The following is a 25,732-nucleotide window of genomic DNA, read 5'->3' as shown; positions in this document are numbered from 1 at the left end:
TTGAATTCAAGTGCATCGTTCTCTATAACTGGCCACGCAGTAGGTGGTGAACACGGCGTATGGTATGCTTGCTTTCATTGGTTGGTACATGGTGTATCAGAGTCAGGAAGTAATGTTGCAGATTTATAAAACCTTAGGTAGGCCTCATTTGGGCTATAGTGTATGCAGTTCTGGTCTCCCCATTACAGGATGGATGTGGTGGCTTTGGAAAAAGGTGCAGACGAGGTTCACCAGGAACTTGTCTGGATTTGAGGGTATTAGCTACAGAGATATAACAACAGACGTCCCAGCACTGATGCCTGAGGAACACCACTGATTCAGTTCTCCATCCAGAATAACACCACTCCACCACTACCCTTGTCTTCCATAGGCAAGCCAATTGTATCCAAACAACCAAGTCATGGGGGATCCCATGTCAATCGGATATTGAATGTGACCGAATAAACTACATTTAACTAAATTTAACCTTGTGATAAACTTTATTTTGAAAAATGTGACTATTTGACACAGGGTGAATCTCCGTCTCATCTTTTCCATTATACACTCCTCGCTTCAGTCACTGAATGAAGCTCCTGCGACACTATCCCATGACACATACCCAGGGCATGGGACTTACACATTTTTGGAAGATGTGAAGTAAAGGAAATGTTCTGACGTTCTCCGCTCAGTGTGTTCACTGTTATCTACTGGAGCTATCTGCCGTACTTCCTCTTACTGAGTGACTGCAGGGTGTGAATCATTCTCAGCCGCATACGGGGCCCAGTCCCCACTCTGGATCTCTCCCAGACCAGCGTCCTACGGCACCAAACGTCTCTCTTCGCCGATGTACTTCGAGCGCAAGGACAATCCCACTGTCCGTCGCTGAGAAATTCCTGATAGTTCCCTATGGTCGCAACGATTTCGGATCCGAATCAGACTAGCCCGAGCTGCCCAGGACCACAACTGAGCCGGAGATTCCGGGGTCGCTGACCTGCATCTCAAGGATCAAAGGTGAGCAGGAGTGTGTGATACCGGAGCTGGGGTCCCAGGGGACGAAAGTCTCGGCAGATGGTGAAGGAGAGACAGAAAGTGTAATGAGCTGGAGGGGGAAGCTCGGGCGCTTTGAACTAATGGCTGTTTACACAGAAAAGGAAGATATTCTCTTATCCCTGCAGGCAGCCTCTACAGATATGAGCAGGTAAAACTCTGGGTCAGGCTGCATCTTGGAAATTCCGACTATATTCGAATCACTCTGGTGATTGCACTACCTCCCCAGGCTGCCCGTTCCAGTCACCCACCACACTGTGCAAAAAGTGTTACACCGAACATCTCCTTTACACGTCCCACCTCTCATGTTAAAAGGTATCTTGGGGAAAAAAAGTCTCTGACTCTCTATGTTATGCCTGCCTCTAATAATTATTTAAGGTTCTATCAAGTCTCCGCTCATGTTCCGAAGCTGAAAAGAAAACAGCCCAAGATTGTCCACCTCTCCTTGCAGGTTATTCGGACCAATCTAGACAGCACCCTTGTGAACACATCTGCACACTCGCATACCTCCACATCCTTCCTGTAATGGGTAGGGCGGAATTGCCGTCAATTCTCCAAGTGCGGCCGAACAAAAGCTTCATACAGCTGCCACATGACATCCCGACTCTTATAACTAATGTCCCAAATCAATGAAGGCAAGCATGCCGTAGCATTCTTGCCTACGTCGACATGCCCCTGTACAGGGCTTCATGACTCAGAGTTCATTCATTCAAAAGTCAGGGAAACAGGACACATCTGTTGCATTGTTCTCTTTTTTCATCCTTAATTTAGCAAGCTGGACTTCTTCGAAGTTGCGCAACAGTATACAATCGGTTTAGTTAGCTGAGATGGCTGTGTAGTCCCACTACCTCTTCATTGCAACATACAGAGTTTATGCACAGTTGCATTCTTTTTCCGGAATTCGCGTCAAAATGAATTATTTTCCCATCGTGATTGGAAAGTTTTAGCTGCTAGACATAAGGTTTGTCAAGCGATACAGCAGCATATAGGCCAGTTGCAGATATGGGTGGAGAAATGCAGATGGCGTTTAATCCGGGTAAGTGTGATGTGTTGCAGGTTATGGGATCAAATGTAAAGGGAAAATACACAGTTAATGGCAGGGCCCTTAGCAGCATTGAAGTACAGGGGAATCGTGAGCTCCAACTCCATCGCTCCCTGACGGTGGCAACACAAGTGGATAGGGTGGTAACGACGATGTATGGCAGGCTTGCCTTCATCACCCTATCGAATTTCGTGGCCACTTTCAGGAAACTATAGCCTTGGACCCCAAGACCCCAACAATAGTGCTGTTGAGGGCCTTGACATTTACCGTCTACTTTCCCCTTATATTTGAACTCCCAAAGTGCAAAACGTCATACCTGCCGGATGAAGGTGGGGGAGCGTCACTGTTGATCAGATATAGTGTCACGGCTGCAGAAGAGGTGGATGTCATTGGAGGGATTGTCGACGGAGTCTCTATGGGCGGAGGTTAGAAACAGGAAGGGGTCAATAACACTACTGGGTATTTTTATAGGCCGCCCAATAGTAACAGGGATATCGAGAAGCAGATAGGGAAACAGATTCTGGTAAGTTGTGATAATAACAGAGTTGTCGTGATGGGAGATTTTAATTTTCCAAATATCGAATGGCATCTTCCTAGAGCAAGTGGTTAAGATGGGGTGGAGTTTGTTAAGTGTGTTCATGAAGGTTTCTTGACACAATATGTAGATAAGCCTACAAGAGGAGAGACTGTACTTGATTTGGTATTAGGAAACGAACCTGTTCAGATGTCAGATGTCTCAGTAGGAGAGCATTTTGGAGATAGTGATCATAATTCTATCTCCGTTTCAATAGTATTGAAGAGAGATAGGAACAGACAAGTTAGAAAAACGTTTAACTGGAGAAGGGGAATTATTAGGCTCTGAGGCAGGAACTGGCAGGAAATTGGAAGCTTAAATTGGGTACACATGTTCTCAGGTAAAAGTGCAGAAGAAATGTGGCAAATGTTCAGGGAACATTTGTATGCAGTTCTACGTAGGTACTTCCTAATGAGACAGCGAAGTTATGACAGGATACAGGAACCGTGATGTACAAAGCTGTAATAAATCTAGTCAAGAAGAAAAGAAAAGCGAACAAAAGTTTCAGAGAGCTAGGTAAGGTTAGAGATCTGGATGATTATAAGGCTAACAGGAAGAAGCTTAAGAAGGAAATTAGGAGAGCCAGAAGGGGCCATGAGAAGGTCTTGGCGGGCAGGATTAAGGAAAACCCTAAGGATTTTACAAGTATGTGAAGAGCAAGAGGATAAGACGTGAAAGAATAGGACCTATCAAATGTTACAGTGGGAAAGTGTGTATGTTCCCGGAGGAAATAACAGAGGTACTTAATGAATACTTTACTTCAGTATTCACTATGGAACAGGATCTTCGTGATTGTAGTGATGACTTGCAGCAGACTGAAAAGCTTGAGCATGTAGATATTAAGAAAGAGGATGTGCTGGAGCTTTTGGAAAGCATCAAGTTGGATAAATATGCGGGACCAGATGAAATGTACCCCAGGCTATCCGTGGGAGGCGAGGGAGGAGATTGCTGAACCTCTGGAGATGATCTTTGCATCATCAATGGGGACGGGAGAGGTTCCGGAGGGTTGGAGGGTTGCGGATGTTGTTCCCTTATTCAAGAAAGGGAGCAGAGATACCCCAGGGCATTATGGACCAGTGAGTCTTACCTCAGTGGCTGGTAAGCTGATGGAGAAGATCCTGAGAGGCAGGATTTATGAACATTTTGAGAGATATAATATGATTATAATTTGCCAGCATGACTTTGTCAAGGCCAGGTCCTGCCTTACGAGGCTGATTGAATATTTTGAGGATATGACTAAACACATTGGTGAAGGAAGATCTGTAGTGTCCATGGATTTCAGCAAGACGTTTGATAAGGCATCCCATGCAAGGCTTATTGAGAAAGTAAGGAGGCATGGGTCCGAGTCCATAGGACGCTCAAAGCAACTGCACAGGTTGACTCTGTGGTTAAGAAGGCATATGGGGTATTGTCCTTCATCAGTCGTGGAATTGAATTTAGGATCCGAGATGTAATGTTGCAGCTATATAGGTCCCTGGTCAGACCCCACTTGGAGTGCTGTGCTCAATTCTGTTCACCTCATTACAGGAAGGACGTGGAAGCCATAGAAAGGGGGCAGAAGAAATTTATAAGGATGTTTCCCGGATTGGGGAGCATGACTTATTGGGGACAGGTTTAGTGAAGTCGGTCTTTTCTCCTTGAACCGACGGAGGATGAGGGGTGACCTGATAGAGGTGTATAAGAAGATAAGAGGCATTGATAGTGTGGATAGTCAGACGCTTTTTCCAGGGCTGAAATGGTTGCCACTGGAGGAAACAGGTTTAAGGTGCTGGGGAGTAGGTACAGAGGAGATGTCAGGGGTAATTTTTTTTTACTCAGTGGTGAGTGCGTGAAATGGGCTGCCGGAAGCGGTGGTGAAGGCCGATTCCATAGGGTCTTTTAAGAGACTTTCTGAAAGTTACATGGAGCTCAGAAAAAGAGAGGGCTGTGGGTAAGCCTAGTAAGTTCTAAGGCAAGAACATGTTTGGCACAACTTTGTGGGCCGAAGGGCCTGAATTTTGTCGTAGGTTTTCTATGTTTCTATGGAAATCCATCTGCCATGTCTCCGCCCATAACTGGGAGGCAGATAGGATGCAAAACTGGACTGAGAAGTGGCAGATGGATTTCACCCCAGATAAGTGTGAAGTGGTTCATTTTGGTAGGTCAAATATGATGCCAGAGTATAGTATTAATGGTAGGACTCTTGGCTGTGTGGAGGATCAGGGGGATCTTTGGGTCCGAGCCCGTAGGAAGCTCGAAGCAGCTGCACAGGTTGACGCTGTGGGTAAGAAAGCATACGGTGTATTGTCCTCATCAATCCTGGAACTGAATTTAGGTTCTGAGAGGTAATGTTGCAGCTATATAGGACGCTGGTCAGGTACCTCGGAGTACTGTGCTCAGTTCAGATCACGTCACTACAGGAAGGACGTGGAAGCCATAGAAAGAGTGCAGAAGAAAGGTGGCAGGCAGCATAAAGGAAATTGCAGACCTATTAGTCTGACATCGGTGGTGGGAAAGATGTTGGAATCAATTCTCAAGGATGAGGTTATGAAATACCTTGAGGTGCAAGCCAAGATCCGTCCAAGCCAGCATGGTTTCGTGAAGGGAAGATCCTGCCTGACCAACCTATTGGTATTTTTTGAGGAATTTTCAGGTAGGGTGGATAAGGGAGGGGTGGGAGATGTTGTATATTCTGACTTTCAAAAGGCCTTTGATAAGGTGCCTCATAAGAGACTGATTAGTAAGATGAGAGGTCATGGAATTACGGGTAGGATAACAGAATGGGTGGAGCATTGGCTGGTTGGCAGGAAACAAAGGGTGGGAATAAAAGGATCCTGTTCTGGTTGGCTACCGGTTACTAGCGGTGTTCCACAGGTGTCGGTGTTGGGGCTGCTTCTTTTTACTTTGTACATTAATGATTTGGATTACGGAGTAAATGGTTTTGTGGCTATGTTTTCAGACGTCACCAAGATAGGTGGAGGAGTAGGGATTATTGAAGACACAGGAAGTTTGCAGAGAAACTTAGATAGTTTAGGAGAATGGCCAAAGAAATGGCAGATGAGATGCAATGTTGAGAAATGTGCAGTTGTACACTTTGGAAACAGAAATAAACGGGCAGAGTATTATTTAGATGGGGAGAGAATTCAAAGTACTGAAGTACAAAGGGACGTGTGAGTACTCGAGCAGGATCACCTGGTCGGATCGGCGGTAAAGAAAGCGAATGCTATGTTGGCATTCATTTCGAGATGTATAGTGTATAAAAGTAGGAAAGTGTTGATGAGGCTCTATGGAGCACTGGTGAGGCCTCATTTGGAATACTGTATGCAGTTTTGGGCCCCATATCTTAGGAAGGATGTACTTATGTTGGAGAGGGTTCAAAGGATATTTAAGAGGATGATTTCCGGAATGAAAGGGCTTACATACGATGAGCGTTTGTCGGCTCTTGGACTGTACTCACTGGAGTACAGAAGAATGAGAGGGGACCTCATAGAAACATTTATAACGTTGAAAGGACTGGACAGGGTAGATGTGGCTAAACTGGTTACCTTGGTGGGTGAGTCCAGGACTAGAGGGCACAATCTTAGAATTAGAGGGTAACGGTTTAAAACAGAAATGAGGAGACATTTCTTCAGCCAGAGGGTAGGGATATTATGGAATTCTTTGCCACGTACAGCTGTGGAGTCCTAAGCATTGTGGGCGTTCAAGGAAGAGATAAAGAGGTATCTAATTAGTCAAGGTATCAAGGGATATGGGAACAAAGCCGGAAATTGGGGCTAGATAGGAATAGTTTTAGTGTAGCTCATGGAGCAGAATCGATGGGCCGAATGGCCTACTTCTGCTCCTTTGTCTTGTGATATTGTGATCTTGTGAACGGTACCTGACCTATATCCAGCTGTATCAGTCGACAACTTTCTTCATTGTCCACAACTTCACCGATCTTTGTGTCATCTGTAAACTTCCTAACAAACCGACCTACATTTTGATGGAAGTAATTTATACATATATGTCACAAACTACAGAGGTACCATCACAGATCCCTGCGCAACACCACTGGTCGCACAGCGCCAGACAGAATAACACATAACACCCCGACAGCACTACCTTCTGTCTTCAGTGGACAAGCCAATTTTGATTTCAAACCACCTAGTCACCATGCATCTTGTATATTTAATACGAGGTCGAAGAAATAGCAGGAGTGTAATGTTTTGTAATTTAAGGTTCATAAACCCGCTTTGGACATTGGACATCGTGTGGTTTGGACACAGAGTGAAGCTCCCCGTGCACCGTCTCGCAACACGCTTTCAGGATAAGACACAGAGTGAAGCTCCTTCCACCCTGTCTCATCACACACACAGACACAGTACGAGGCTCCCTCTAAATTGTCCTATCACACAATCCCAGCGTTAGACACAGACTGAAGCTCCCTCCACACCGTCCCACATCACCCTCCCAGGGTTAGACACGCAGAGAAGCGCTCTCCGCATGGTCCGAACACACACTCCCAGGGTGAGACACAGAGTGAATCTCCCTTTACGCCATCCCATAATACCCTCCCGGAGCCAGACACAGAGAGTGAAGCTCCGTCTGCACGGTCCCATCAGACAATCTGCCATCAGGGGTTGGACACAAAGCTTCATTATCTGTCTTCTCATAATTAAAGGAAATATTTTGCTGGTCTCTGCTGACTTGAGTTCAGTGTTATCTTTTGGTGTCATCGCAACAACTACTTCTGACAGAGTTTCTTGGAGCTTTGAACTCACGGGGTTTTAATTCCTGATGTGGAAGACTGTATTCTAAGCCATCTGGCCTTTCCATCACCTCCACTCGCAGCCCGTTCCAGGCAACTACCACAGTCTGAGTAAAACTATTAACACAGACATCTGCATTAAACTTTCCCCTTATCCTCTTCAATGCACGTCCTATAATATTTGACATTTCTATACTGGGAAAAAGTCTCTCACTGTATGCCTAATGCTTCCTGTCGTTATTATCTAATGTTCCATCAGATCCCTGGTCATGTTCCGACGCTGAAGAGAAAACAACTCAAGTTTGTCCAACCTGTCCTTATGGCTTATACGCTCTTACTTAGGCAGCATTATTCTAAACAACTTCTGCACCCTTTCCAAAGCCTTCCTGTAATGGGGCGAGCGGAACTGCCGTCAATACTCCAAGTGCGGCCTCACTAAATTTTCATACAGCTGTTACACGACATCCTCACTCTGAGACTAATGTTCCAACCAATGAAGGCAAGCATGCCGTAGCATACCTATGTTGACATATCCCTTCACAGGGCCTTATGACTCTGAGCTCATTTATTCAAAAACCATGGAAACAGGACACAGCTGTTGTTCATCCTTTTTCATCCTTAACTTAGCAAGTTGGGCTGCATCGAGGTTGCGCAGAAGTTTATTATCGGTTGATTTAGCGGAGACGGCTGTGTAGTCTTACTACCTCCTCATAGCAAGCTAAAGAGTTCATGCACACTCGAGTCCTTTTGCCAGAATCCACGTAAAATTGATTTCTCTTTCCATCGTGCTTGAAAAGGTTTAGCTGTTAGACATATGTGTATCTGAGGAAGTTTTCAAGCGACACCGCAGCATATAGGTCAGTTTCAGATATAGATAGAGAAATAGCAGATGGACGTTTACTCCTGGCATGTGTGATGTGTTGCACGTTGTGGGATGAAATGCAAGTAAAAATACAAAATTAATGGCAGGACCCTTAGCAGCATTGATGTGCAGAGGGATCGTGATCTTCAGCTCCATAGCTCTCTCAAGGTGGCAACACAAGTGGATAACTAGTAAAGAAGGCGTATGACAGGCTTGCCTTCATCACCTCTTCGAATTGTGTGGCCACTTTCAGGGAAAGACAGACTTAGAACCCAAGATCCCTCTGAACATCAGTGCTGTTGAGGGCCTTGCCATTTACATTATACTTTCCCATTACATTTGAGCTCCCAAAGTGCAAAAGCCACACTTACCCTGATGAAACTCCATCTGCTGTGTCTTCGTCAATATCTGTAACTGATCTACATCCTGTTGTATCCTTTGACAACCTTCTTCATTGCCCACAACTCATCTGTAAACATACGAACCTACCAACCTACATTTTCATCCAAGTCATTTATGCATATATACCGCAAACTACAGAGATACCATCGCAGATCCCTGCGAAAAACCACTGGTCACACACCTCCAGACAGAATAACACCCCTCCAGCATTTCCCTCTGTCTTCACTGGACAAGCCAATTCTGATCTCAACCCACCAAGTCACCATATATATTTAACACGATGCAGAGAAATTAACAGCAGTGTAATATTTTGGCATTTAAGCTTGCAGTAAACGTTCTTTTTAAAAAGAGTGAAGCTCCCACTACATCATCTCATAGGATATTCCCTGTATTGGACGAAGAATGAAGCTCCCTTTACCCTGTCCCCTACTCCCAGGGTCAGACACAGTATGAAGCTCCATCTAAATTGTGCAATCACACAGTCCCAGCGTTAGACACAGACTGAAGTTCCCTCTACACCGTCCCACCAGATATTCCCAGGGTTAGACTCGGAGAGAAGCGCCATCTGCTCGGTTTGATCACACACTCTCAGGGTCAGCCACAAAGTGAAGCTCCCTCTACACTGTCCCATCACACATTCCGAGGGTGAGACAGAGAGTGAAGCTCCCTTTACACCATCCTATCACACACTCCAAGGGTCAGACACAGGGTGAAACTCCCTCTACAGTGTCCCATCACACACTCCCGTGTTCAGACACAGGGTGAAGGTCCCTCCGCACCGTCCCATCACACACTCCCGGGCTCAGACACAGAGTGAAGCTCCCTCTGTACCTTCCCATCACACACACCCGGGGTGAGACACAGAGTGAGGCTCCCTCCACACCGTCCCATCACACACTCCGAGGGTGAGATACAGAGTGAAGCTCCCTCCACACCGTCCCATTACACACTCTCAGATTCAGACACGGAGTGAAACTTCCGCTACACCGTCCCATCTCACAGTGCTGTGAAGGGCCTTACCAGTTACTGTATAGTTTCCCCTTACATTTGAACTCCCAAAGTTCACTCGTCATGCTTGCTAGGGTGAAACTCCATCTGTCATTTCTTCGCCCAGATCCCTAACTGGTCCATGTTCTACTGTTTCCTTTGACAATGTTATACACAGCCCACATCTCCACCAGTCTTTGTGTCATCTGCAAACTTACTCACCCACCCACCTTCATTTTCATCCAATTCATTTGTACATATCACAAACAACAGAGGTTTCATCACTGATCCTTGCGGAACACCGTTGGTCACAATGGTGAGCAGTTATGTCCGCTAGGATAATACAACCCCCCCCACTACCCTCTTGTCTTCTAAGAACAAGCCAATTCTGAATCGAAACTAACAAGTCACCATGCATCTTGCATATTTAACGCGATTCAGCAGAAATTGCAAGGGTGTTGAAGTTTGGAAGTTAACCATGATTTTTCTTTTGAAAAAGAGTGGATCTCTCTCTGTACCGTACCATTACACACTCCCTGGGATAGACAGAGAGTGAATCTCCCTCTATACCGTCTCACCACACACTCTCAGGGTCAGCCTCAGATTGAGGCTCTCTCTACGCCATCCTATCACACAGTCCCGGGATAAGACAAAGAGTGAATATCTCTCTACAGTGTCTCATGACACACTCCCTGGGTGCTGGTTAGACACAGATCTGCATTTTCTTCTGCATTTTACTTCTTAGAAAAACAGGAAATGTTTAGCTGTTCTCTGCTGAGTGAGGTTAGTGTTATCTCCTGGTATCACAGATCCAACTTCCTCTAACTGAGTTATCTGGAACTTTGAACCCACGGGGTTTGAATTCTTCCTTCGTCAGAGTTTATTCTTATCTGTTGTATCTACCACATCCCCTGGCTGCCCGTTCCAGAAATACACCATTTTCTGTGTAAAAATCTTTCCCTATATATCTCCTTACAGCTTCCCCTCTCTCACTTTAAATGCAAGTCCTCCAGCATTTGTTATTTCTACAAAACGATTCTGATTGTCTACAGTCTCCATGCATCACATACTTTTATAAGCAGCTATCGGGTCACTCCTCAGCCCAAGATGTCCCAGAGAAAACAACCTAAGTTTGCCCAATCTTTCAGGGCATGGATAGCTACATTGGACTGGGACATTACAGCCATTACAGACACATGACTAAGTGAGGGACAGGAGAGAGAGAGTTAAATGTTCCTGCGTGTAGGTGCGACAGCTGGGATAGAGTTGAGGAGAGAAGATGGGGAGTTCCATTTCTGACTAAGCGGAAGATCACAGCAGTAGTACGAGCTAAAATTATTGAGGGATCGCCCAGTGAGACGTTATGGGTGGATCTGAGAAATAAGAAGGGATGATAACCTTATTGGGATTGTACTGTATAACCCGTAATAATCAATGTGAGTTAGAAAAACATACATGCATGGAAAATGCATAACGTTGCAGGGATAATCGGGTTGTCACGGCAGTAGATTTTAACTTTTCTTGTATAAACTGGGATTACCATAGTGCCAAGGGCTTAGAATGGCGTGGAATTTGTTAAGTGTGTGCAGGAAAGTTTCCTCAGGCATTATATCGGAGGCGTTCCCATTGAAAAGGCAGCGCTTGACCTAACCTTGCGAAATGGGGCAGGACATGTGACTGAGCTGTCAGTGGGGGAAGCACTTTGGTACCAGTGACCATACTTTTATTTGTTTGAAATTGGTTATGGAAAGGGACAGATATGGTCCACAAGTTAAAGTTCCAAATTGCAGGAAAGCAATTTTTGATGGCCTTGTTCAGGAACTTGCAGAAGTTGATTGGAGTAAGTCATTTCCAGGCAAAGGAACATCTAGTAAGTGGGAGCCTTTTAAAAGTGAAATATCAAGAGTTCAAAATCTCCATGTTCTTGTTGGAAGGGCAGGCTGGCAAGAGTAGGGAACCGTGGATGACAAGGGCTAAAGAGGCATTGGTCAGGTACAGGCAGCTAGTGAATCCCTGGAGGAGGATAGGGGTTACAGCAGTGCATACAAGCAGGAAATCAGAAGGCCATGAATGTGGCATGGGATAGGTTTGGCAGAGAAGATTAAGGTGAATCCAAAGAGATTTTACAAGTACATTTAGGGTAAAGGAGTAACTGGAGAGAGAATGGGGCCTCTCAGAGACCAAAGAGGACATCTTTGAGTGGAGCCGCAGGAGACTGGCAAGTTCCTCAATGAATATTTCTCCTCTGTTTTTACCTTGGAGAAAGACATGAAGACTACAGATATTCAGATAGATAATGGGGAGGATTACAGTCTGCATTACAGTCGAGGAGGTATTGGATGTCTTCAAATGTATGAAGGTAGATAAATAACCAAGGCCTGATCAGGAATGTCCAACAACACTCTGGAAAGCCAGATAAGAAACTGAGGGAGCCCTGGCTGAAATCTATGCATAATCGTTAGCGACGGGTGAAGTGCAGGAAAACTGGAGGGTGGCTAATGTTGTGCCTTTACTTAAGAAGGGGTGCAAAGGAAAACCTGGGAACTCTAGACCAGTAAGTCTAACATCTACGACAGATATTTACTGGAGAGGATTCTAAGGGATAAGATATAAAAGCATTTGGAATGGGAGGGGTTGATTAGGGATGGTCAGCACAGTTTGTGCGTTGGAGGTCATGTCTTCTAAACTTAGTAGAGTATTTTGAGAAGTACCCAAGAAGGCCGACGAGGGTTTTGCAGTAGACATGGACTTTCATGTAGGCCTTTGATAAGGTTCTGCGTGGCAGGCCGCCATGGAAAGATCGCATGGGATCCAAGGAGAGCTTGTCAATTGGTTACAAAATTTGATTGATGGTAAGACGCAAAAGGTGGTGGTGGAAGGTTGGACTTCCGACTGGAGCCCGGTGACTCGTGATGTTCCTCAGGTCTCTGTGAGACTCGTATTGCTATGTGTCATTATATCAATGATTTGGTTGAGAATGTGCAAGTCATGGTTCGTCAGTCTGCAGATGGCTCTCAAATAGGTATTGTCGACGACGGTGAATATGGTTATCAAGATTTGTAGAGGGATCTAAATAAGCTGGGTAAGTGGGACCAGGAATGGCAAATGGAATTTAATTCGGATAAGTTTGAGCTGTCAACCAGGGTACGACTTTCACGGTGAGCGGTAGGTCCCTGGGGATTGGTACAGAACAGAGGGACCTCGAAGTGCAAATGCATGGTTCCCTGAAAGGGGTATGGTAGATGGAGAGGGCGACGGAGAAGTCTTTTAGCACTGGCCTTCATCAGTCAAGGCACGGTGTATAGAAGTTGGGATGCTATGTTGCAGTTGTACAAAACGTTGGTAAGGCCACATTTGGAATATTGTGTTCAGTTTTAGTCACCTTGCTACAAGAACGATGTCATGAGGCTGGAAAGAGTGCAGAAAAGATTTACGAGGATACTGCTGGGGCCCGAGAGGCTCAGTTAAATAGAGAGGGTGAACCAGTTGGGTTTTTCTTTATTATAGTGCAATAGTATGACCGGTGATCGAAAGGAGGTATAAAACCATGTGGAGGCACAGGAAGGGTGAATGCACAGAGTATTTGAACCAGGATTGGGGATTCAAGAACCAGAGGACAGAGCGAGGACCGATTTAATAGAACCATAGAACTATAGAACAATGCAGTACAATACAGACCCTTCGGCCCACCATGTTGTGCCGAACTTTAAACCACGCCTGACCCCTTCCTCCCACATATCCCCCTATTTTAAATTCCTCCATATGCTTATCTAATAACCTCTTGAACTTGACCAACGTATCTGCCTCCACCACCACCCCAGGCAGCACATTCCATGCACCAACCACTCTCTCGGTGAAAAGCCTCCCTCTGATATATCCCTTGCACTTCCCACCCATTACTTTAAAGCCATGACTCCTTGCATTGAGTATTAGTGCCCTGGGAAAGAGGCGCTGGCTGTCTACTCTATCTATTCCTCTTAATATTTTGTACACCTCTATCATGTCTCCCCTCATCCTCCTTCTCTCCAAAGAGTAAAGACCTAGCTTCCTTAAAGTCTCTCCTGATAATCGATACACTACAATCCAGGAAGTATCCTGGCAAATCTAGAACATAGAACATAGAACAGCACAGAACAGGCCCTTCGGCCACAAAGTTATGATGACATAGCTGATCCCTTCATAGATAATGCCCATATCTGTCTAATTTCCTCTCATTCATGTACCCATCGAAGCCCCTCTTAAAAGCTCCAGATGAATTTACCTCCACTACTCTTTCAGGCAACGTATTCCAGGCGTCCACCACTCTCTCAATTAAAAAGTACCACTCACGTCTGTCCTGAACCGACCCCTCTCACCCTAATTGCATGTTCTCTGATATTGGATCGCTCAATAATGTGAAAAAGGATATTGCTTGTCCACTCTATCTATTCCCCATAATTTCATACACTTCCAACAGATCACCCCTCAGCCTCCGCAGCTCCCGAGAAAAAAAGCCAAAGTCTGTCCAGCATCTCCTGATAGCACATGCCCTCTAATCCAGGCAGCATTCTGGTAAAACTCTTCTTCACTCTTTCTGAAGCCTCGACGTCCTTTCTATAGTGAGGTGACCAGAATTGCACGCAATACTCTACATGCGGCCTAATCAGAGTTCAAAAGAGATGCATCATAACTTCTTGACTCAATACCTCGATTAATAAATGCAAGCATTCCGTAAGCCTTCTTAACCACCCTATCTATCTGTGTAGCCTCTTTCAACGATCCATGGACTTGCACCATAAGGTTTCTCTGCTCTTCAACAATGTTAAGGGTCTTTCCCTTAAGAGTGTACTGCCTCTTGACATTAGTCCTACCAAGCTGCAACACCTCAAATTTATCCGGTAGAGAACCCGTAACTGATCTGCAACTGAATCTATATCACGCCGCATTCGTCGCCAGTCTTCTGCACTATTCACAACTCCACGAATCTTGGTATCGTCTGCAAACTAACCCATCCATTAGCATGCTCATTCAGGTCATTTATGTACAACACAAACAGCAGAGGTCCCTGTACAGATCTCTGTGGAACACCAATACTCACAGGCCTCAGCCCCAATGTCCCTTAAACCACCACACTCTGTCTTCAACGGGCAAGCCAGTTCTGGATCCACACATCCAGTTGTCCACTGACCCCATGCATCCGAACTTTCTTGATTAACCGATTATGTGGGACCTTGTCAAATGCCTTACTGAAGTCCCTATAGATGGCATCCACAGCTCTACCTTCAATCTCTCTCGTCACCTTGTCAAAAAGCACAACCAGGTCAGTGAGACACGACTTGCCCCGCACAAAGCCACGCTGACTTTCCCTAATCAAGCCATTGGTTTCCAGATGATCGGAAATCCTATTTCTAAGAATTTTCTCCAGCAATTTCCCTGAAACTGACGTGAGACTCCCTGGTATATAGTTCCCCGGATTTTCCCTTTTTCCTTTCTTAAATAGAGGAACAACATTAGCCACTCGCTAGTCCTCCGGGACCTCTTCCGTGGTCAAAGAGGACACAAAGATCCCGGTCAAGGCCCCAGCAATTTCCCTTCTCGCCATATCAGTAACCTGGGTTTTATCCCATCGAGCCCAGGTGACTTAATACTGTTTAAGAGACCTAACACTACCTCATCCTGGACCTCCAAGTGCCCTAACACGTTTACGACCTGAGTTCCAATTTCTGCATCCTGCAAGTACCTTTCCTGAGCAAATACTGAAGAGAAATATTCATTCAGTACTTCACGCACATCCCCTTCATCCAAACATAAATTCCCTTCTTTATCCTTAAGTTGTCCTTTCCTTCGGTATCCTCTCATTCCTGATGTAAGTATCGAATACCTTTGGATTCTCCTTAATACTACTTGCTACGGCTTTTCATGGCCCCTGTGGACTTTCCTAAATCCTTACTAGAGTTCATTTCTAGCCTATTTATAGTCCTCACGTTCTCTGTCTATTCCTAACTTCCAGTGCTCTTCCTACTGGACTAAGTTCATCACTTCTCTTATTTTGCCTTCATGTCCTTCCTTCTCATCGGGACATACCTCCCCTGTACTCTTATGTACTTGATCCTTAAACACTTCCCACTTTTTCATGGACTTGCCAGCAAAAAGGTGTTCCCAGTTTACTCTACCCAGTTCCTACCTTATGCCTTCATAATTAGCCCTGCTCCAACTAAAATTCGTCCCTCTAGCCACATGCCTATCCTTATCTGTAGCTATCTTGAAAGTTAATGAGCTGTGGACACTGTTTCCCAATTGCTCACCCACTGATAGGTGAGTCACTGGCCAGCCTCATTACCCAACACCAGGTCTAGGATAGCCTCTCCCCTTGTTGGACCGTGAACATATTGATTTAAGAACCCCTCCTGGTTACAGCTAACAAATTCTGCCCCAGATTTGTAATCTGCTTGCACTTAAAAGTTCCCAATTTATATCAGGGAAGTTGAAATCTGTAACTTTTACACATTTCCCTAATCCGTTCCTCAATGCCCAGGTCGCTATTGGGAGGTCTATGGTACACCCCCAAGAAAGTGTTTGCACCCTTCCTATTCTGCAGTTCTACCCAAATAGACTCTGTATCCGAGTCCTCAACTATGTCTCCCCGGAGTTCAGCTGATATATTTTCTCTGAGTAATATTGCAACTCCTCCCACTCTTTTACCTCCCCTCTCTATTCTTTCTAAAACTTCGAAACGCTAGTACATCGATCACCCATTCTTGTCCCTTCCACCACCAAGTCTCTGCAATGGCCACAAAATCATAGTTCCATGTACTGATCCATGCTCTAAGTTCATCACCCTTGCCTGTAATACTCGGAGCATTAAATGCATGGAATGACCTGCCGGAAACGGTGGTGGAGGCGGATACGATAGGGTCTTTCAAGAGACTGTTGGATAGGTCTATGAAGCTGAATAAAATAGAGGGCTATGGGTAAGCCTAGTAATTTCTAGAGTAGAGACATGTTTGGCACAGCTTTGTGGGCCGAAGGGCCTTAATTGTGCTGTAGTTTTTCTATATTTCTGAAGTACAGACACTTCAAACCATTCTTCCCATCACACCTGTTATTCGGAATCTGCCGAATATTGCATTCACTGACATCAGCTCTGCTGCCCGTTCTCTTACTTAAGGACTTGTTGTTCAGGTACCCGTCCCCCTGAGAAGCTATTTTAAACCTTTTAAACCTTCCCCATAGTTATCAGAAAGTGGTGGGTAGATGGAATGGCCAGCCAGCTGAAGTTGGTTGAGGCAGGTACACTAACAACGTTTAAAGGCTACTTGGACAGGTACATGTATAGATACGGCCCATCCGGTACATGCCAACCTGATCTCCTGCCTAGTCCCATCTACCTGCACCCTGACCATGTCCCTCAAAACCCCTCCCATTCATGTACCTGTCCAAACTTATCTTATCTGTTAAAATTGAAACCCGTCTACCTCTTTCGCTGGCAGCTCGTTCCATACTCCTACCACCCTCTGTGAAGAACTTTGCCATATTTTGCCTTTCACCCTAAATCTATGACCTCTCATTCTGGTCTCACCCAATCTTCGGAAAAATTTCCTGCATGCATTCACCCGATCTTTAACCCTCATAATTTGGTGCATCCCCATGAGATCTTTCTTCATTCTCCTGCGTTGCAGGGAATAATATCCGAACCTATTCAGCCTTTGCTTTAAACTCAGGTCCTCAGATCCCGGCAACAGCCTTGTAAACTGCACACAATACTCGAAATTTGGCATCACCATATCACAACGACTTCGATAATGACAGAGCTGATGTGATGGAAGATTTAAATTTCCCAAACATCATTTGGCATCTCCATACAGTGAGGGGTTTAGATGGGGTGGAGTTTGTACAGTATGTTCAGGAAGGATTCTTGACACAATATGTAGATAGGCCTACAAGACGAGAGGCTGTGCTTGATTTGGTATTGGAAAATGAACCTGGTCAGGTGTCAGATCTCTCTGTGGGGGAGAATTTTGGAGATAGTGATCATAATTCTATCTTCTTTACCATAGCACTGGAGATAGATAGGAACAGACGGAGCAGAAAGGCGTTTACTTGGAGTAAAGGGAATTATGAAGCTCTGAGGCAGCAAATTGGAAGATTAAATTGGGAATAGATGTTATCAGGGAACAGTACGGAAGAAATATGGCAAAGATCCAGGGGATATTTGTGTGGCGTTCAGAAGAGGCATGTTCCAATCAGACAGGGGAGTCAAGAGAGGATACAGGAACCGTGGGGTTATAATAAATCTGGTCGAAAAGAAAAGCTTATAAAAGGTACAGAGAGCTAGGAAATGTTAGATATCTGGAAGAGTATAAGGCTAACAGGAAGGAGATGAAGAATGAAATTAGGAGAGCCAGAAGGGGTCATGAGAAGGCCTTGGTGGGCAGGTTAAGGAAAACCCCAAGGCATTCTACAAGTATATGTAGAGCAAGAGGATAAGATGCGAAGGAATAGGGCCTATAAAGTGCAGCAGTGGGAAAGTGTGTATGGAACCGGAAGAAATAATGGAGGTACTTAATGAATACTTGACATTAATATTCACTACGGAAAAAGTGCTGGGGGATTGTAGTGAGGACTTGAAGCAGGCTGAAAAGCTTGAGAACGTAGATATTAGGAAAGAGGAGGTGCTGAAACTTTTGGAAAGCATCAAGTTGGATCAGTCGCCGGGACAGATGAGATGTACCCCAGGCTACTATGCGAGGCGAAGGAGGAGATTGCGGAGCCTCTGGCGATGATCTTTGTGTATTCCATGGAGACTGGAGCGGTTCCAGAAGCTTGGAGGGTGGCGGATGTTGTTTCCTTATTCAAGAAAAGGAGTAGAGATAGCTCAGGATATTATAGACCAGTGAATGTTACCACAGTGGTTGGTAATCTGATGGAGAAGATCCTGAGGGGCAGGAATTATGAACATTTGGAGAGGTATAGTATGATTAGGAATAGTCAGCATGGCTTTGTCAAGGGCAGATCCAGCCTTACAGGCCTGATTGAATTTTTTTGAGGATGTGACTAAACACCGTGATGAAGGGAGAGCAGTAGATGTCGTGTATATGGATTTAAGCAAGGCGTTTGATAAGATACCCCATGCAAGGTTTATTGAGAACTGGCTGGCCCACAAAAGAATGGTGGTTGAAGGGTCATATTCTGCATGGTGGTCGGTGACCAGTGGTGTACCTCAGGGATCTATTCTGGGACCCTTATCTTTGTGATTTTTCTAAACGATCTGGATGAGGAAGTGGAGGGATGGGTTAGTAAGTCTGCGGATGACACAAAGGTTGGAAGTGTTGTGGATAGTATAGAGGCCTGTTAGAGGTTACAGCTGGATATAGATAGGATGCAAAGTTGGGCTGAGAAGTGGCATATGCAGTTCACCCCTGATCAGTGTGAAGTGGTTCATTTTAGTAGGTCAAATATGATGGCAGAATATAGTATTAACGGTAGGACTCTTGGCAGTGGGGAGCATCAGAAGGATCTTGGGGTCCGAATCCATAGGATGCTCAAAGCAGCTGCATAGGTTGACTTTGTGGTTAAGAAGGCACATGGTGTATTGTCCTTCATCAAACATGGAATTGAATTTAGGAGCTGAGAGGTATTGTTGCCGCAATGTAGGACCCTGGTCAGACCGCACTTGGAGTACTGTGCTCAGTTCTGGTCGCCTCACTACAGAAAGGATGTGGAAGCCACAGAGAAGGTGCAGAGGAGATTTACAAGGATGCTGCCTGGAATTCTGAGCATGTCTTATGAAAGCAGGTTGAGGGAACTCGACCTTTTCTCCTTGGAGCGACAGAGGATGAGTGGGGACCTGTTAGAGTATATAAGATGTTAAGAGGTATTGATAGGGTAGATAGTCAGAGGCTTTTCCCCAGGGCTCAAATGGTGGCCACAAGAGGACACAGGTTGAAGGTGCTGGGGAGTAGGTATAGGGGAGATGTCAGCGGTAAGTTTTTTACTCAGAGAGTGGTGAGTGCGTGGAATGGGCTGCCGGAAACGGTGGTGGAGGCGGATACGATAGGGTCTTCAAAGAGACTGTTGGATAGGGACATGGAGCTAGGAAAAATAGAGGGCTATGGGTAAGCCTAGTAATTTCTAGGATAGGGACATGTTCGGCACAGCTTTGTGGGCCGAAGAGCCTGCATTGTGCTGTAGGGTTTTCTTTGTTTCTATGTTCTATGTTTCACCAGTGTCTTGTACAACTTCAACATAACATCCCAACTCCAGTACTCCATACCCCTGATTTATGAAGGCCAATGTGCCAAGAGCTCTCTTTGCGTACCTATCTACCCTTAACGCCACTTTTAAGGAATTATGGATCTGTACACGCAGGTCTCTTTGTTCTATCGCCCACCTCAGAGCCCTACCATTCATTGTGTAAGCCTTACCCTGGTTTGTACTCACAGACTAAAACACCTCACACTTGTCTGCAATAAATTACATCTTCTATTTTTAGCCCATTTTCCCAGCTGTTCAAGATCATACTGGAAGCTTTGATAGCCTTCATGGCTGTCCACTACGCCCCAAATCTTGGTGTCATCTGTAACCTCCTGATCAAATGTACCACTTTGTCATCTAAATCCTTAATATAGACGATAAACAACAACAGAGCCAGCACGATCCTTCTGGCACACCACGAGTTTCAGGTCTCCAGACAGAAACAACCATCTTCTGCCACTCTCTGGCTTCCCCCGCTAAGCAAAAATGATGAATCTTCATCCTGAAGGCCATGCGACTTAATCTGATGAATCAGCCTCCTTTGAGGGACTTTTCAAAGGCCTTGCTGAAGTCCATGTAGAAAACGTACACCGCCTTTTCCTCATTAAACTGCTTGGTAACCTTACCGAAAACTATAATATTGGTTAGACATGACCTGCCACACTCAACTCCATGTTGACATTCCCTTGTTAGATCTTGTCAGTCCAAATATTTACATATCCTGTCCCTTAGAATGCCTTCCAATAACTTACCCACGCCCAACGTCACGCTCACCAGCCTATAGTTTCTCGTCTTGTTCTTAGAGCCTTCCTTGAACAACGGAACAACATTAGCTATCCTCTGGCACCTGAACCGTGGCTAAAGACGTTTTAAACATCTCTGTCAGAGACCCTACAATTTCTGCACTACTTCCCAAAAGGTCGAAGGTGACACCCTGTCAGGATCTGGGGATTTATCCACATTTGTTCGCATCAAGACAGCGAGCACCTTCTCTTCCGTCATCCAGATACAGTCCATGACCTCACTGTTCTTTTGTCTCAGTTCTATCCTATCGTATCTATGCCTGTCTCCAAATTAAAGATGGATTAAAAAAATAATTTAATACCTCCTCATATCTCTTGGCTCCGTGCATAGATGACTACGTTGATCTTCAAGTGGATCAATTTTGTCCCTTGCTACCCTTTTGATCTTAATATAATTATGGAAACTCTTGTAATAGATTCCCTTTCACCTTGTCTACCAGAGCAAGCTCATTTTCTGCTTTCGTCATTCTGATTTATCTCCTGTGTTTTCTTGCAATTCTTACACTGCCGAGGCGCCTCATTTGATCCTAACTGCCTATACCTGATACACAACACCTTATTTTCCTTTACCAGTATGCCTCGATAACCAAGATTTCCTAAACCTGTAAGCCTTGCCTTTTATTCTAACAGGAACATACAGATTCTGTACTCCCAATATTTCACTTTTGAAAGCCTCCCACTGATCAATCATCTCTTTTCCGGAAAATAGCCTGTCCCAATCCACGACTGCCAGATCTCTTTTGATGAAATCAAAATTGGTCTTACTCCAATTTAAAATCCTGACCCGAAGACCAATCCTACCCTTCTCCATGATTATCTTGAAACTGAGGGAATTATGATCACCAGATCCAAAGTGTGCCCTGACACACACTTCTGTCAACTGCCCTGTCTCGTTCTGTCAGAGGAGAACCAGTATTGCTCTCTCTCTCCCTAGTTGGAACATCTGCATATTTAATAAGGATACTTTCTAATCACTATGCCATCCGATTCCTTTCCAGTATGGGTGGCCCAGTCAATATGTGGAAAGTTAAAATCACCCAGGATCACAACCTTATTTTTTCTTTCAACAGTCTGCAATGTCCACAAATTTATTTATCTAAACACCGCTGACGATTGGGAGGTGTACAATATAGTCCAATTAACACTGTCATCCTTATTTTTGTTTTGAATTCCACCCGTATTGCCTCAGAAGACAAGCCCTCCAGCATGTCCTCTCTGAGCACTGCAGTGACATCTTCCTGGTGAGTAATACCATCACTTCCCCGTAAAAAAACCCTTCTCTGTCATGTGTTAAACATCGGAACCCCGGAACATTGAGCCGCCAGTCCTGGTCCTCCTGCAACCAAGTCTCACTAATAGCTTAACATCAATATGTGATGAAGCGATAAGGGACAAATACGGGCAAATGGGACTAGCTTAGATGGGAATCTTGGGTGGCATGGGTCAGTTCAGCTGGAAAGGCCTGTTTACGTGCTGAATTAATCTATAACTCTACTTAGAGTTTACGCACTCTTCCCAGCAACATCTGGGTATACCTCGTTTGCAACCGCAGAAAAGCCTCCAGATCCCTACTGTAATGGGGCGACCTGAACTGCACACAATACTCAAAATGCAGCCGAAGCAAGTTTTCGTAACAGCTGCAACAAGACCTCCTTTTATACTCAATGCCCCGACGATGAACGCAAACATGCCATACGCATTCTTCACCAGCCTGTCGACTGCATTCTCAATTTGAAGGAACTATGGACTTGGACCCCAGTTTCCCTCTGTACGTCAATGCTGTTTAAGGACCTGAATTTAACTGTGTACTATCCAATTGCATTTGATTTTCCAAATTGCAACATCTCGCACTTGCCAGGATTAAACTCCATCTGCTCTTTCTCGGCCCAAGTCTGTAATTGATCTGTATCCCGTGACAAGCTTCCTCGCTGCCCACAATTCCTCCAATTTTGTATCGACTTACCAATCGGCCCTCCGACTCAATTGTCCGAATCGTTGTGGGAGGGGCTGAGAGTTGGGAGAGCCGCACTGTGACAGGGGTGGTGAGGAGGATGCGCCGCGCTGTGGGAGCGTCGGTGGGGAGAGAGCTCCACACTGTGGGAGGGGCGGAGTAGGGAGCTACGCTCTGTGGGATGGGCGGATGAAAGAGCACCGCACTATGGGGAGGGTGCTGAGGCGAGAGCGCCGCCCTGCGAGATTTCCGAATCGTTTGTCCGCTCTCTCCTGCACCTCATTCTTTCTGAGAACTTCCATCCCTTCCCTTTTCCTCTGCCTCCACTGCTCTCCCTCCCTCTGCCCTCCATTTCTCACCTCTCTCACCTTCACGATATCTCCCCCACCAGGTACACAATGTCACCCTATGAAGAGAATTTTGAAGACCTTTACGACGATACGTTGAACTACAGCGACGGAATGAATTCCTCCGCCGATTACTCCCCCGAGGAGCCCGAGATTGAACAGATTATGTCCGTCACCTTGTCCCTGATTATCTACGCCCTCGCCTTTCTACTGGGCGTCCCCGGCAACGTCGCGGTCATCTGGGTGACGGGCTTCAAGATGAAAAGAAGTGTCAACACGGTGTGTTTCCTGAACCTGGCTGTGGCGGACCTGACCTACTGCCTCATCCTCCCCTTTCAGATGGCCAACGTCGCCCTGCGACATGTATGGCCCACAGACGACGTCCTCTGCAAGCTCATTCCCACCACCACTGTCCTCAACATGTCCGCCAGCGTCTTCCTGTTGACCCTGATCAGCATCGACCGATGCCTGGCCGTCACCCGGCCCATCTGGTCCCAGACTCACCGGAGCTTGCCTTGGGTGCGTGCGGCCTGCTTCGGAGTCTGGGGTCTTGCCTTCCTCATGTGCCTGCCCACCCTGCTCATCCGGAAGGTGGTCACGCATCCCGACCTGGGCTTGTCGTTCTGCTACGTTAACTACAGCGGGACGTACTTCGGGGAAAGGACCAAGGCAGTGGTGGAGATAACTCGGTCCCTCTTGGCTTTCGCCCTCCCCTTCCTGATCATGGCCTTCTGCTACTTGCTGATTGGTTGCAAGCTGCAGAGGAGCAAGTTCGCCAAGTCCAAGAAGACCATCCGCCTCATCGCGGTGGTGGTCGGCGCCTTTTTCGTCTGCTGGCTCCCGTACCACGCCTGCGGCCTCGCCCAGGCCTTCACCTCCAGTCCCGCGGCCTTGGTCTGGGACAGCGTGGCCGTGGGCCTGGGGTCCCTCAACAGCGCCCTCAATCCCCTTCTATACATGTTCGCCGGTCGCAACTTCCGCCAGGTCTTCAGGCGCTCCCTGACCGCCTCGCTCCTATTGGCCTTCACTGAGGAGCCGACGGACTCGGTCTGCACCACACGTGTCAAGACCGCCTGCAGCGTGGAAGACAGCGTCTGAGTGTGCCCCGCCCATTCTTTGACGGGATACTCCCTCCCCTACCCACCTCGTCCCGCCACTGTTGACCCGATCCCGCGGGCCTACCGATCCAGGCTTCCAGCCAAATCCCAGGCCGTAAACCACATCCGCTCTGCCGATGACCGGTTTAAATTCCAGAGCAACCAACCCAATATTTCTCGGTAAACGATAGGAAGGTGTAATCCGCCAAATCCTGCCCCACACATCGTCTATTAGGGGCCTGTAAGTGAATCCATGCGAAGCTGGTTGACTGAATTCTTGGCTCGGCTGACTCGTTGTTATGCGACCGGATAAAAAAGCACGAACGCTCTATTATTTTTGCCCCTTGCACCTCTATCATTCTCCAACCCCCCAGCCTCTTCCGATCCAGGTAGAACAGACACAGCCTCTCCGGTCTCTCCTCGTAACTGAAACATTCGATCCCGGGCAACGTCCTGGGGGAATCTCCTCTGCACCCTCTCCAGTGCAGTCACCTCCTTCCTGCAGTTCAGTGACCATAACTGTACACAGTACTCCAGCTGTGTCCTGACCAATATTTTATAAAGTTGTTCCAGCACGTCCCTGCTCTCCATACGTGAGGAGCAACGAAGAATCAAGAGCTAGCGGATGCTGGAATCTGGAGCAACGAACAATCAGTTGGAGAAAAAGGATCAGCGATGTTACAACTGCAACCAAGAGGAGAAGGAAACCTAAATAAACTCTTTGTAAATGTCTAATAATTGCCACATTGCCAATTAAAGTCAAGGAAAGTAAAGCCAAGTCCAGTTTATTGTTACGTGTAGAAGTCCGGTGAGGTGCATGTGCAATGAAAAACTTGCTTGCGACAGTAACACATGCCAGTAGGTACAAACAACACACAGAATGTATATATAACGTCTACAAGACAATGGAGAGAGAGAGAGAGAGAGAGAGAGAGAGAGAGAGAGAGAGAGAGAGAGAGAGAGAGAGAGAGAGAGAGAGAGAGAGAGAGAGAGAGAGAGAGAGAGAGAGGTGACTATTCAAAGCAAAACAATACCTTGGTGAAAAACACAAAGGCACAATGAAAGACAAGTCCATGATAGCGCAAGAGGTAGTTCATCGTGTTGCATTGCTGAGGGAGGGTTAGGTCTGTATAAGTTGGTTCTCCAAGCTGATCGTTGCAGTCCGTGGCACAACCAGGATTCTGCCTGCATCAGAGGGTACGAGCTTTCAGGATAGCACGGAGAAGCTCTGCTTGGTTTATCTGGAGCGTTGGAGGCTGACGGGAGACCTGATTGAGGATTATAAAATCATGAGCTTCAAGGATAGGGTAGAATATTTTTTCCCCAGAGTAGAAATGGTAAATACTAGAGGGCATAGTTTTAAGGTGAGAGGGGGAAAGCTTATAGGAGATGTGCGGGGCATGTCTTTTACACAGTGATGAGTAGATGCCTTGACCGAGTTACAAAGGGTAGTGGTGGAAGCCAATACGACAGTGGTGTTTAGGAGGCAGTGAGATAGACACATGAATATGGAGGGATAAGGATCATGAGCAGGTCGAAGTGATTAATATTACTTCGACATCGTGTTCGGTACAGAGATCCCTCTACAGTGCCTCCATCTGGTGTTCGAAACCCGTTCTGCAACAGTGAATGTTTAACCTGAGGGCATCTCCACACAGTCGCGTCATCGGACACCTGTGTCA

General features: G+C 46.1%; 1 protein-coding gene across 1 annotated transcript; it reads left to right on the top strand.

Annotated features, from left to right (window-relative positions):
• The first annotated feature begins 751 nt into the window (after positions 1–751).
• Positions 752–24,762, top strand: LOC127566499 (C3a anaphylatoxin chemotactic receptor-like). Its single transcript, XM_052008936.1, has 2 exons — positions 752–990; positions 22,998–24,762. The coding sequence occupies exon 2, from the start codon at positions 23,005–23,007 to the stop codon at positions 24,049–24,051; it is 1,047 nt and encodes a 348-aa protein (XP_051864896.1). The 5' UTR covers positions 752–990; positions 22,998–23,004; the 3' UTR covers positions 24,052–24,762.
• The last annotated feature ends 970 nt before the right edge of the window (positions 24,763–25,732 follow it).

This window comes from Pristis pectinata, chromosome 42, assembly GCF_009764475.1.
Source record: "Pristis pectinata isolate sPriPec2 chromosome 42, sPriPec2.1.pri, whole genome shotgun sequence".
Classification (NCBI taxonomy): Eukaryota; Metazoa; Chordata; class Chondrichthyes; order Rhinopristiformes; family Pristidae; genus Pristis; species Pristis pectinata.
The sequence above is the reverse complement of the archived record's forward strand: the minus strand, read 5'-3'. Positions and strand labels throughout refer to the sequence as shown.